This window comes from Haliotis rubra, unplaced genomic scaffold, assembly GCF_003918875.1.
Source record: "Haliotis rubra isolate DU_JTF1 unplaced genomic scaffold, ASM391887v1 Scf895, whole genome shotgun sequence".
NCBI classification, from domain to species: Eukaryota; Metazoa; Mollusca; class Gastropoda; order Lepetellida; family Haliotidae; genus Haliotis; species Haliotis rubra.
The window spans coordinates 23,371-34,993 of record NW_025767629.1 but is presented as its reverse complement, the minus strand read 5'-3'; the positions used below and the strand labels follow the sequence as shown (position 1 = coordinate 34,993).

The window sequence follows — 11,623 nt, the reverse complement described above, 5'->3', positions numbered from 1 at the left end:
AACAGAGGCAAGTTTGAACAAACTCACTTGCCCCAGGTGAGACCACATGTATTACATGTGCTTCGTTGTGGTCCAGGACTGATGTCCTAGAGACTCTCAGGACTCAAGCTGTCACACACGGTCACCCATCTTAGTACTCTCCGCACCCAACGCTGCTTAACCTGATTTGTGACCTGAGCTCTATGCAAAGGACCACACATAATAACCTTAAATGTAGCCATCCTTACAAAATGGATTCAACTATTATGTACACCATAAAATGGATGTAAAGACAAAATAAAATACGTTGACAGTATTTCTAACCCACGAACTGCTAACTTGAACACCAGAGGCGTCCACGCAGCCTTGGCTGCAAGAAGGACGAAGAAGGAACCACCCGAACTGCACAGAAGTGAGAACAAAACAATTATCTAGATAATTAAATGAAATTGACTGAATCCAGCAAAATATGCTGATGGGTGGATCTACAAACAACAAAACCCCAAAAGCAAGAACAGAGTGTTGAAACAGACAAAGACCGCAAGGGAACTGACGCCTTAAATTTAAGCAATATCAAGAGGCTAAAATAACATTTCCAAAATGGGCCAAAATATTTTAGATTTCATTAAATACCTACAGCCCACAATTTCATGAACGTGTTAGAGAACGTAAATTCCCCCTCATGTCGCTTCCAAACTTATTGTTTTGCCTCAAACTTGCTGACTTCACCTTCGTCAGCTGTTCAAATATTGACATAAGTATCGTGAACAGAATGTTACCAATTGGAATAGCAAGTTAAATATTATTATGGATGCGGTGGATGCATTTTAATTGCATGAACATTTAAGCTATTCTGTTACTACGATATGCTCTCTACATATTTCCATAAGCCTTGTTCTTAATGACGTCATAGTCATTGTTCGACTTGGCCTCGACGTCCAGTGTAGAATAGTCATTGTTGTAGATGTTGCGGCCACTAGCCTGCTCGGATATGGATGTGTAGTTGTCTGACGGCTCTGTAGAGTTCCTGTCCGCTTGGGTTGACGTGGCCCTGACTTTCATCTCATCCTTCTGAGAAGAGTTTATCCACTGCAATCTGCAAAGCAGACAGTGAACAGTAATTAGTGTGTTGTGCATGTTATTCAGAAAGAATTGTAGATCATAAATAATATAAAGTATCCTGACAGTGTTGCTAAACGTTACTTACCTCCCTTGTCTTACCAGGCCAATGTGTAGTCCAACTCCAAGAAGCACTGTGAGGCATATCCCAGCAACCAAGCCGATCACACCAGCTATTACAGGGGTGACTGCCGAATCCCATTCCCTCAGTGATGCTATAAAGAAAAGAAGTTATTCTGTATAGGTGAGTCGAAATTGGTTTTAACGTAGTAAAGAAGACTTTTTAAACAACCCATGAATGTATATGACCTTAACCTCTGTATGTTTGAACATATCTGGATAATGTTCGATAATATTGTTATATTTTTCTATCTGGTATTGATGTGCAAATGATTGGTTCAGTTGTTCCTTGTAATAACCCCACCTATTAGAAATCACCACAATGGTTACCTGGCGCCTTGTGCTGAAATTAATTCAGCAGGCTAAAGGTTAATGATATTAATTTGTATGGCTCTAGCTTATGTCAGATAATAGACATAACTGATATATGAGGTGAACGTCCTGATCAAATTAGATACGGTAGGTTAGCTAAGTGGTTAAAGAATTCGATGGTCCCGCTGATGACCTGGATTCAATTGCCAGCATGAGTACAATGTGTGAATCCACTTTCTGTTGATATTGCTGGAATATTGCTAAAAGCGGTATAAAAAAAACCCCACTAGCTCACTCACTAGACCCTGTTTCGACTAAGTCAGTCACAGCAGAAATTCCGTAACAAATGAACTTCTCAGTACACTTCAGAAGACAAGTATTTTTAACATAGTTGCTTTCAGGACAAATTTTAATGAAACTTCCAAATATAGATGTGAAATCATGTCTCCATGCTCACCGCGTTTTGTAACAAAAGTAACGAAGATTTGCCAGGTGCGACAGCGCTGTGCAAAGTTGAAAAATGAAACGGTTTGATAGTTTTTTCTGAGTTTGTAAAGTCAGTCAAATCTTTTGAAAAATCACAACTACTTTCTCTGGTTATGGTCAGTCTTTGAGATTCAATCTTTAACTCAGCATAGAAATCATGTACATCATCCAGGTCTCAACACATATTACGCAGGAATCTTTGTCCAAGTTGCATAGTATGCGTTCACATGACACATGTTGTATGTATTAAACAGAGATCGTGGCCTATAACAACGAAGGGTAATAATATGACAGGTTGTATTTCATATTCAGACGTAACTAATGTAAGTGAACATACCAGCTATGACAAATGTTTTCATCGTAATTTGTCATAAATACATTTGTTCCGCTAATTTGTTTTGTTTAGACGATTGTCGTATGATCAAGGAGGTACAACCCATTTATTTAATGTTATGAAGTAAATAAAATTACTTACAAAGCTTTACTGAGCAGTGAGAGCCATTGTACCCCTCGGTACATCCCCAGGGACATTGTCCATGAACAACATCACACGTCCCGTTACAGTGGCCGCAGTCCCGCTCACAGTTCAACCCGAATTTCCCACTGTCACAAACTACAACAAATGAACAGTTGTATATATTTTCAGGCATTACACAGACATCACATGGTTAGATTGTCGTTGTGACTTGTAGGAGCGGATCTGACATTTCAAACGTTTTGAATGTTTGAGTTACAAGAATTGAAACAGATACAAAACACAGCCCATATCAATATTTTGTCTGTGAGATCAAAGTTTATTGCCTTTCACTTATAGACTTCCACACTCACCGTACGTAAGTCCAAAAGCATTCAATGTAAATTTAAACCTACTATTACTTTTAATCGTAGTATATTTGTTCCTTTAATTTATGGCTAGATTATCTAAAATTGCTAGCAGCTGAAGGGATGGTGTAAATCCAGCTAGGATCCATGCAGGAAGCAAATATACTCTAAGTCCCCATGGTCCCTAGTATGGTGATCTACCTTCAGTTGTTGGCAATCTATAGCCTTTTTTATATTGTATTGTCATCTATACTTATACTGTTTTAGATTTAATTACAGGTTTAGAATTCATATCTGTGATAATCTTGTTGTTTTACTGTCCGTTCTTGACAGGTTTCTATAATTTGCCATCAATTACTGTGTATAACATTTATATTTTCTCGTCACGATATGGCTGAAATATTGCCGATGTAACGATAAATGTATATCACTCACTCACTCCACACTCACCTGTCTGACACAGAGGGAGTTTCCACCCTGCCTGACATCCACCTGGACAGGTTCCAGTGACGTGATGGCATGTTATGTTATCAGCACAGTGGCCACAGTCACAGTTGATACCATACTTTCCCCTGGGACTCTCTGTGTGGAATATCGCATGGCAGATAATATTCATCTCAACATATCAACACTACAGTTACAGTTGATACCATACTTTCCCCTGGGACACTCTGTGTGGAATATCACATAGCAGATAAAATTTATCTCAACACTACAGTTTTAGTTGATGCTATACTTTCCCCTTGGACACTCTGTGTTGAATATCACATGGCAGATAAGATTTATATCAACATATCAACACTACAGTCACAGTTGGTACCACACTGTCCCCTGCTACGCCCTGATTGGAACATCATATAGCAGATAAGATTCATCTCAGCATATCAACACTACATTTTAGTTGATGCCATACATTCCCCTGGTATACTGTGTCTGGGATATCACAAAGCAGATAAGATTCATCTCAACATATCAACACTAATTTAAGCGTTTAGCAGTTTAGAGGCAGTATGTATCCAGCTTATATTTTGATTGAAAACAGTGTTTTTATCTCCATGATGACGATATGATAAGAAATGGGAAAATTCTAGTCACCAACAAAACACGGACTGTTATCGCGTTAACTATTCCAACCCAATCTTACAACAAAACTTCAAATGTTTAGTCCAAAAATATTACTTTACGCACACAAACATATATTGAAAGGAATATACACTGACTTTCTGAATGACAATAGTTTTCCATTTCACTGGTTTGCATTCAGCAATCATTCTTTTCACATCACTATTTTCCCTGAGGATAATAAAAAGTTATATTTGAACATAATGAGGGTATCATTGCCTAAACACGATTCACTGAATCTATATCAGATTACGATGCCCAATTGGTCAAATTGTCTTAATCCAGTAATTACTTACTGCCTGACATTCATCTGGACGATACACCACGATAACTTCTTTGAGTGGCATTTTAGAAGTTTGGAAGTACAATGTAGAACAAACTTTGTGGATAACAACTTCTTTTTATTCTTGAGTGCGACGTTTCGATACAGATTCTTGTACCGTTGTCAAGCATAATGGAACATAAAGGAGGGGGAAGTATATATATACCAGATGTAACAATGTAACAAAGAAAACAACTTAATTAACATAATTGGCTAGGCATAAAGCCGATGAAGCCAGAGTGTAGACAAAGGACAGGCGTGGAAGCCAATGATGTACAGATAATAACGAGATGTTTATACAACAGAGTTTATACAGTAGATTGGGCTTGGTGGATGAGTGCATCATAAGCGGATGGAATGAAGTATCCTTGGTCTCAGTTGATGGTGGGCTTTTGGCGTTTGATGTGGATGGCTTCGGTGAGCTTGCGTTTAGTGAAGTATGTTTGTTTGTTAGAGAGAATGGTGATGTCAGACCACTCTATTTGATGATTGGGGCTTGCTTTGATGTGGTCGGAAATGGCTGATTTGCTGTCGTAATTGGTAACAGGGGTCTGATGTTCTTTCACTCGGGTGTTGATTGGTCGGAACGTTTCGCCTATGTAGCTCTGCCGAAAATCACAGTGTATTTTGTAGATGACACATTTTGGGTTGTTGTTCTTTACCAGCAATATCACGTAGGGGGACAGCAGATATGGGCTTCACACATTGTACTCTAGGGCATAGTAAATACAGTAAGTGAGTGAATATGGTTTTACGCCAATTTTAGCAATACTCCAGCAATATCAGCGAGGAACACCAGAAATGGGCTTCACACATTGCAGCCATGTCGGGAATCGAACCCAGGTCTGCTGCCAACGTTGGGCTAACGTCTGAATGCTATCTGGGAAGAAAATACTTGACTCATTGAAGACACTCCAACCATTTCATTATTTTGTTTAATATGTTCAAATTTAGTCATTGATTTCTGCACTTAGTAAACAAATAAGCAACAAGTCAAAGACAACTGGGCAGTTTTAAAGTCAGTAGTGAATATGTCCCTTGTTTGTACTTTCATCTTATTAAATATAGATATTTCATGTTTCCAATGCAATATCAGTTACCTCTCATCTCATAATGGAGAAATGCTGATATTTGCAGAGATATTACACTGGAAACATGACAAATCATATATATTCGATGCTTCAAAGATGGAAAAGAGGCATGTCCAGTGTTGCACTGTCACCAGGCAACGACTATTAAATGATGTCAGGTTAATTGTAATAGTTAGGTAACCGCATTCTACAGGTGACGTCAACATCTTTATGATATTATTACAGAGTTTAGAAAACTCAGTCATTCACTCTTATGATTCACAATAATTACTCTTCTCTTACAATATCAAAATTTGGAATTTTTGTTAATCCTAACGACCCAAATGTTGAGACAAACACTTAAAAAAATTGAAGACTTTCGATTTTATTCTTATTTTTATTTCGACCACCGACCCTAGGTTTTTGGAAAAAAATCCGTAAACCAATTAATAAAAAAACCCGGCCTTATGGTCGGTCAATCGATATACTAATTTCGTCTTTCTACGACGTGTCAACTACAGATATAGCTAAGCCATGACGTCAAAAATATATCTGATTCACATTTTCTACAATTGGGTAACATCTGGCAAATTACATTTATGCTGTCAGGTGACTGTAGGGATCTGAGTATTATGTAGCATGTGCCAGTATTTGTGCCATGGCCCAATAGACGATTCATTTTCCCATACGGTGTGCAACCAGCCATGTAAACAGGGGCATGCTACTCGTCGTGTCATAGGACCTGCGGCTCCACACTCTGCATATTTTAATGCTCTCCAAAATGGACAATAGAACAAGGGCATAGTAAATGCAGTTATTGAACGTGCGTGAATATGGTTTTACGCCGCTTTTAGCAATATTCCAGCAATATCAGGGCGGGGAACACCGGAAATGGGCTTCACACATTGTACCCATGTAGGGAATCGAACCCGGGTCTTCGGCTTGACGAGCAGACGCTTTAACCAATGGGCTGCCCCACCGCCCCAAATACAGTAAGAATAGTTTGGGACGAAGGGAACGTTAGACTTGTTTTTTAATTACATAAAAATAAGACATAATAATAAATATGAACAGTAAGATACATTGATACAAACAATGGCTATACCATGAAGGCTGAATACTGATGTCACCCAGACCAATGGGTTATAGTAAGTAGGTCAGATTTACGTGGCATGATCTTCTCTTGTCTCCATTTCATATACCAAATACCAATACATACCCAGCCTGTCTACGATTAGATATACACACCTGGTCTACGATCAGACACACCCACCTGGTCTACGATCAGACACACCCAACTGGTCTAAGATCAGACATACTCACCTGGTCTATGATCAGACATACCCACCTAGTCTCAGATCAGATATACCCACCTGTTCTACGAACAGACATACCCACCTGGGCTACGATCAGACATACCCACCTGGTCTACGATCAGACATACCCACCTGGTCTACCATCAGACACACTCATCTGATCAACGATCAGACACACCCACCTGGTCAACGATCAAACACACCCACCTAGTCTACGATCAGACACACCCATCTGGCCTACCCACCTGGTCTACGATCAAACTCACCCACCTAATCTACGATCAGACATACCCCCCTGGTGTACGATCAGACACACTCATCTGGTCTACGATCAGACACACTCATCTGGTCTACGATCAGACATACCCACCTGGTCTACGATCAAACTCACCAACCTGGTCTACGATCAGACATACACACCTGGTCTACGATCAGATATACACACCTGATCTACGATCATACACACCCACCTGGTCTACGATCAGACATACACACCTGGTCTACCATCAGACATACCCACCTGGTCTACGATCTAACTTACGCACCTGGTCTACGATCAGGCACACCCACCTGGTCAACGATCAGACACACCCACCTGGTCTACAATCAGACACACCCACCTGGTCTACGATCTAACTTACGCACCTGGTCTTCGTTCAGACATACTCATCTGGTCTAGGATCAGACATACCCACCTGGTCTACGATCAGACACCCCCCCCTGGTCTACGATCAGACACACCCACCTGATCAACGATCAGACATGCCCACCTGGTCGACGATCAGACGCTCCCACCTGGTCTACGATCAGACATTCCCACCTGGTCTACGATCAAACACAATCACCTGGTCTACGATCAAACTTACGCACCTGGTCTACGATCAAACACACCCACCTGTTCTACGATCAAACACGACCACCTGGTCTACTATCAGACACACGAACATGGTCTACTATTAAAAACACCCACCTGGAATACGAAAAGACATACCAACCTGCTCTACGATCAGACACACCCACCTGGTTTACGATCAAACATACCCACCTGGTCTACGTTCAAACACACCCACCTGTTCTACGATCAAACACGACCACCTGGTCTACGATCAGACACACCAACCTTGTCCACTCTCAGACAAACCCACCTGGTCTACGATCAGACAAACCCACCTGGTCTAAGATCAGACACACCCACCTGGTCTACGATCAGACAAACCCACCTAGTCTACGATCAGACACACTCACCTGGTCTACGATCAAACATACACACCCACCTGGTCTACGATCAAACATACACACCCACACTGTCTACGATCACACACACCCTCCTTGTCTAGGATCATACACACACACACACGGTATACGATCAGACACATCTACCTGGTGTACGATCAGATACACCCACGTGTTCTACGATCAGACACACCCATCTGGTCTACGATCAGACACACCCACGTGGTCTACGATCCAACACACCCACATGGTCTACCATCAAACACACACACCTGGTTTACAATCAAACACACCCACCTGGTCTACCATCAAACACACCCACCTGGTCTACCATCAAACACACCACCTGGTCTACGATCAGACACACCCACCTGGACCACCATGAGATACACCAAGCTGGTCTACGATCAGACACACCCACCTGATCTACAATCAAACACACCCATCTGGTCTACGATCAGACACACCCACCTGGTCTACGATCTAACTTACGCACCTGGTCTTCGTTCAGACATACTCATCTGGTCTACGATCAGACATACCCACCTGGTCTACGATCAGACACCCCCGTGGTCTACGATCAGACACACCCACCTGATCAACGATCAGACATGCCCACCTGGTCTACGATCAGACGCTCCCACCTGGTCTACGATCAGACATTCCCACCTGGTCTACGATCAAACACAATCACCTGGTCTACGATCAAACGTACGCACCTGGTCTACGATCAAACACACCCACCTGTTCTACGATCAAACACGACCACCTGGTCTACTATCAGACACACGAACATGGTCTACTATTAAAAACACCCACCTGGAATACGAACAGACATACCAACATGCTCTACGATCAGACACACCCACCTGGTTTACGATCAAACATACCCACCTGGTCTACGTTCAAACACACCCACCTGTTCTACGATCAAACACGACCACCTGGTCTACGATCAGACACACCAACCTTGTCCACTCTCAGACAAACCCACCTGGTCTACGATCAGACAAACCCACCTGGTCTAAGATCAGACACACCCACCTGGTCTACGATCAGACACACCCACCTGGTCTACGATCAGACACACCCACATGGACTTCGACCAAACACACCCCACTGGGCAACGATCAAACATACACACCCACCTGGTCTACGATCAAACATACACACCCACACTGTCTACGATCACACACACCCTCCTTGTCTAGGATCATACACACACACACGGTATACGATCAGACACATCTACCTGGTGTACGATCAGATACACCCACGTGTTCTACGATCAGACACACCCATCTGGTCTACGATCAGACACACCCACGTGGTCTACGATCCAACACACCCACATGGTCTACCATCAAACACACACACCTGGTTTACAATCAAACACACCCACCTGGTCTACCATCAAACACACCACCTGGTCTACGATCAGACACACCCACCTGGTCTACCATCAGACACACTCACCTGGACCACCATGAGATACACCAAGCTGGTCTACGATCAGACACACCCACCTGATCTACAATCAAACACACCCATCTGGTCTACGATCAGACACACCCACCTGGTCTACGATCAAACACACCCACCTGGTCTTCGATCAAACATACACACCCACCTGGTCTACGATCAATCACACCCTCCTGGTCCAAGATCAGACATACACATCTGGTCTACGATCAGACACACCCACCTTCTCTACGATCAGACATACACACCTGGTCTACGATCAGACACACCCACCTGGTCTACGATCAGACACACTCACATGGACCACAGTGTGATACACCAAGCTGCTCTACGATCAGACACACCCACCTGGTCTACGATCAAACAGACACACCCACCTGGTCTACGATGCAACACACCCACCTCGTCTAAGATCAAACACACCCACCTCGTCTACGATCAGAAACACTCAACTTTTCTACCATCAGATATACCCACCTGGTCTACGATCAGACACACTCACCTGGACCACCATGGGATACACCCACCTGGTCTACAATCAGACACACCCACCTGTTCTACGATCAATCACAACCACCTCGTCTACGATCAAACACTCCCATCTCGTCTACGATCAGACACACTCAACTGGTCTACGATCAAACACACCCACCTCGTCTACGATCAGACACACTCAACTTTTCTACCATCAGATACACCCACCTGGTCTACGATCAAACACACCCAACTGGTCTACGATCAAACACACCCACCTCGTCTACGATCAGACTCACCAACCTCGTCTACGAGCAGACACACTCGACTGGACCACCGTGAGATACACCCACCTGGTCTACGATCAGACACACCCACCTGGTCTACGATCAAACATACACACCCAACCGATCTACGATCAGACAGACCCACCTGGTCTACGATCAAACACACTCACCTGGTCTACTATCAGACACATCCACCTGGTCTACGATCACACATACTCACCTGGTCTACGATCAAACACACCCACCTGGTCTACGGTCAAACACACCCACCTGGTTTACGATCAGACATACAGACCTGGTCTACGATCTGACAAACACACCTGGTCTTCGATCAGACACACCCATCTGGTCTACGATCAGACACACCCACCTGGTCTACCATCAGACACACCCACCTGGTCTACGATCAGACACACCCACCTGGTCTACGATCAAACACACCCACCTGGTCTACAATCAAACACACCCACCTGGTCTACGATCAATCATACTGACACGATCTGGGATCCGAAATTCCCACACTCGGTGGCTACAAACACACTACTGATTTCCTCAAACATCTTAGAATCAAATAACAAATGGTATTTGTCACCAAAACTAAGTGTCTAGATGAAATCAAACGAAGCATATTCTGTGTGAAAGCGAATGCTGTGCTCGTAACACTGCGTTTGTTGGAAACGTCACCAAAGAAAAATTCAGTATTTACACTGTGTAGGTTTTGGGTAGGTGGACAGGTCTAATGCCGGGCTGGGTGTTGAGGTCTGATCGCAGACCGGGGAGAAAGTAATGATCGTCTGTTCATAGAGCAAATGGGTACGTCTGATCGTAGAGTAGGCGGGAGGGTCGAATTGTAGAACAGGTGCGTAGATATGATCATAAACCATGTGCTCTTGTATGATCGTTGATCAAGTGGTTAAAGTCGTAGAGTGTCTGGAGTTCTAATCAGAAACAGGTTGGAACATCTGTACGTGAAGGTTTGGTCAGAGATTAGTCCGATATGTGTTCACCCATGTTCAACAAAATAAAATTATCTAATCAAATACAATATTCTAATTACAGTGTCTGTATGTGTTGTACTTGAATGTTAAATAGTTCTGAGCACATAACGAAATATACATTTCCACAGACGTTAACCTAGTTCTAGAAACAAACTAGTTTATAGTCCATCTGACTTATAACCACCTGAAGTGTTTATGAGATTAAGTTCATATCTGACGCTGAAAGATGGATCCGTCTACCTGACTACAGAGGGGATCTGTCAGCAGGTGGTAACATTACTCATATTATATGATCGAATATCTGTCTGTAATCATACCCCGATTATGTGTATTCTGCTCATTACGTCAATCTGTGGTTTCTGGAATCTAGACTTGATTATTTCCTTGTTACTGTGTTCTAGCTGGTCTGTCGTTGTATATATACCTACCCCACACCTGTACTTCAGCGAAGTCCAAGATAGCACCATACTCATCATTAACA

General features: G+C 42.8%; 1 protein-coding gene and 1 long non-coding RNA gene across 4 annotated transcripts; both read right to left on the bottom strand.

Annotated features, from left to right (window-relative positions):
• Positions 1-666: 666 nt before the first annotated feature.
• On the bottom strand, positions 667-4,272 carry LOC124263697 (multiple epidermal growth factor-like domains protein 10). 3 transcript variants are annotated; one of them, XM_046698364.1, is made up of 6 exons: positions 3,289-4,272; positions 2,489-2,629; positions 1,431-1,440; positions 1,187-1,318; positions 823-1,075; positions 667-781 (listed from the first exon to the last, which is right to left on the bottom strand). In XM_046698364.1, the coding sequence occupies exons 1-5, from the start codon at positions 3,452-3,454 to the stop codon at positions 853-855; spliced, it is 672 nt and encodes a 223-aa protein (XP_046554320.1). In that variant the 5' UTR covers positions 3,455-4,272; the 3' UTR covers positions 667-781; positions 823-852. The 3 variants fall into 3 exon arrangements, with proteins under 3 accessions (XP_046554320.1, XP_046554319.1, XP_046554321.1); XM_046698363.1 differs by having other exon boundaries at positions 777-1,075; XM_046698365.1 differs by lacking the exon at positions 1,431-1,440 and having other exon boundaries at positions 777-1,075; positions 1,187-1,313; positions 2,492-2,629; positions 3,289-4,267.
• A 5,740-nt stretch (positions 4,273-10,012) lies between these two features.
• Positions 10,013-10,507, bottom strand: LOC124263704. Its single transcript, XR_006894918.1, has 3 exons — positions 10,211-10,507; positions 10,086-10,135; positions 10,013-10,035 (listed from the first exon to the last, which is right to left on the bottom strand). It is a non-coding gene; the product is annotated as an uncharacterized LOC124263704 (long non-coding RNA).
• Between the last annotated feature and the right edge of the window lie 1,116 nt (positions 10,508-11,623).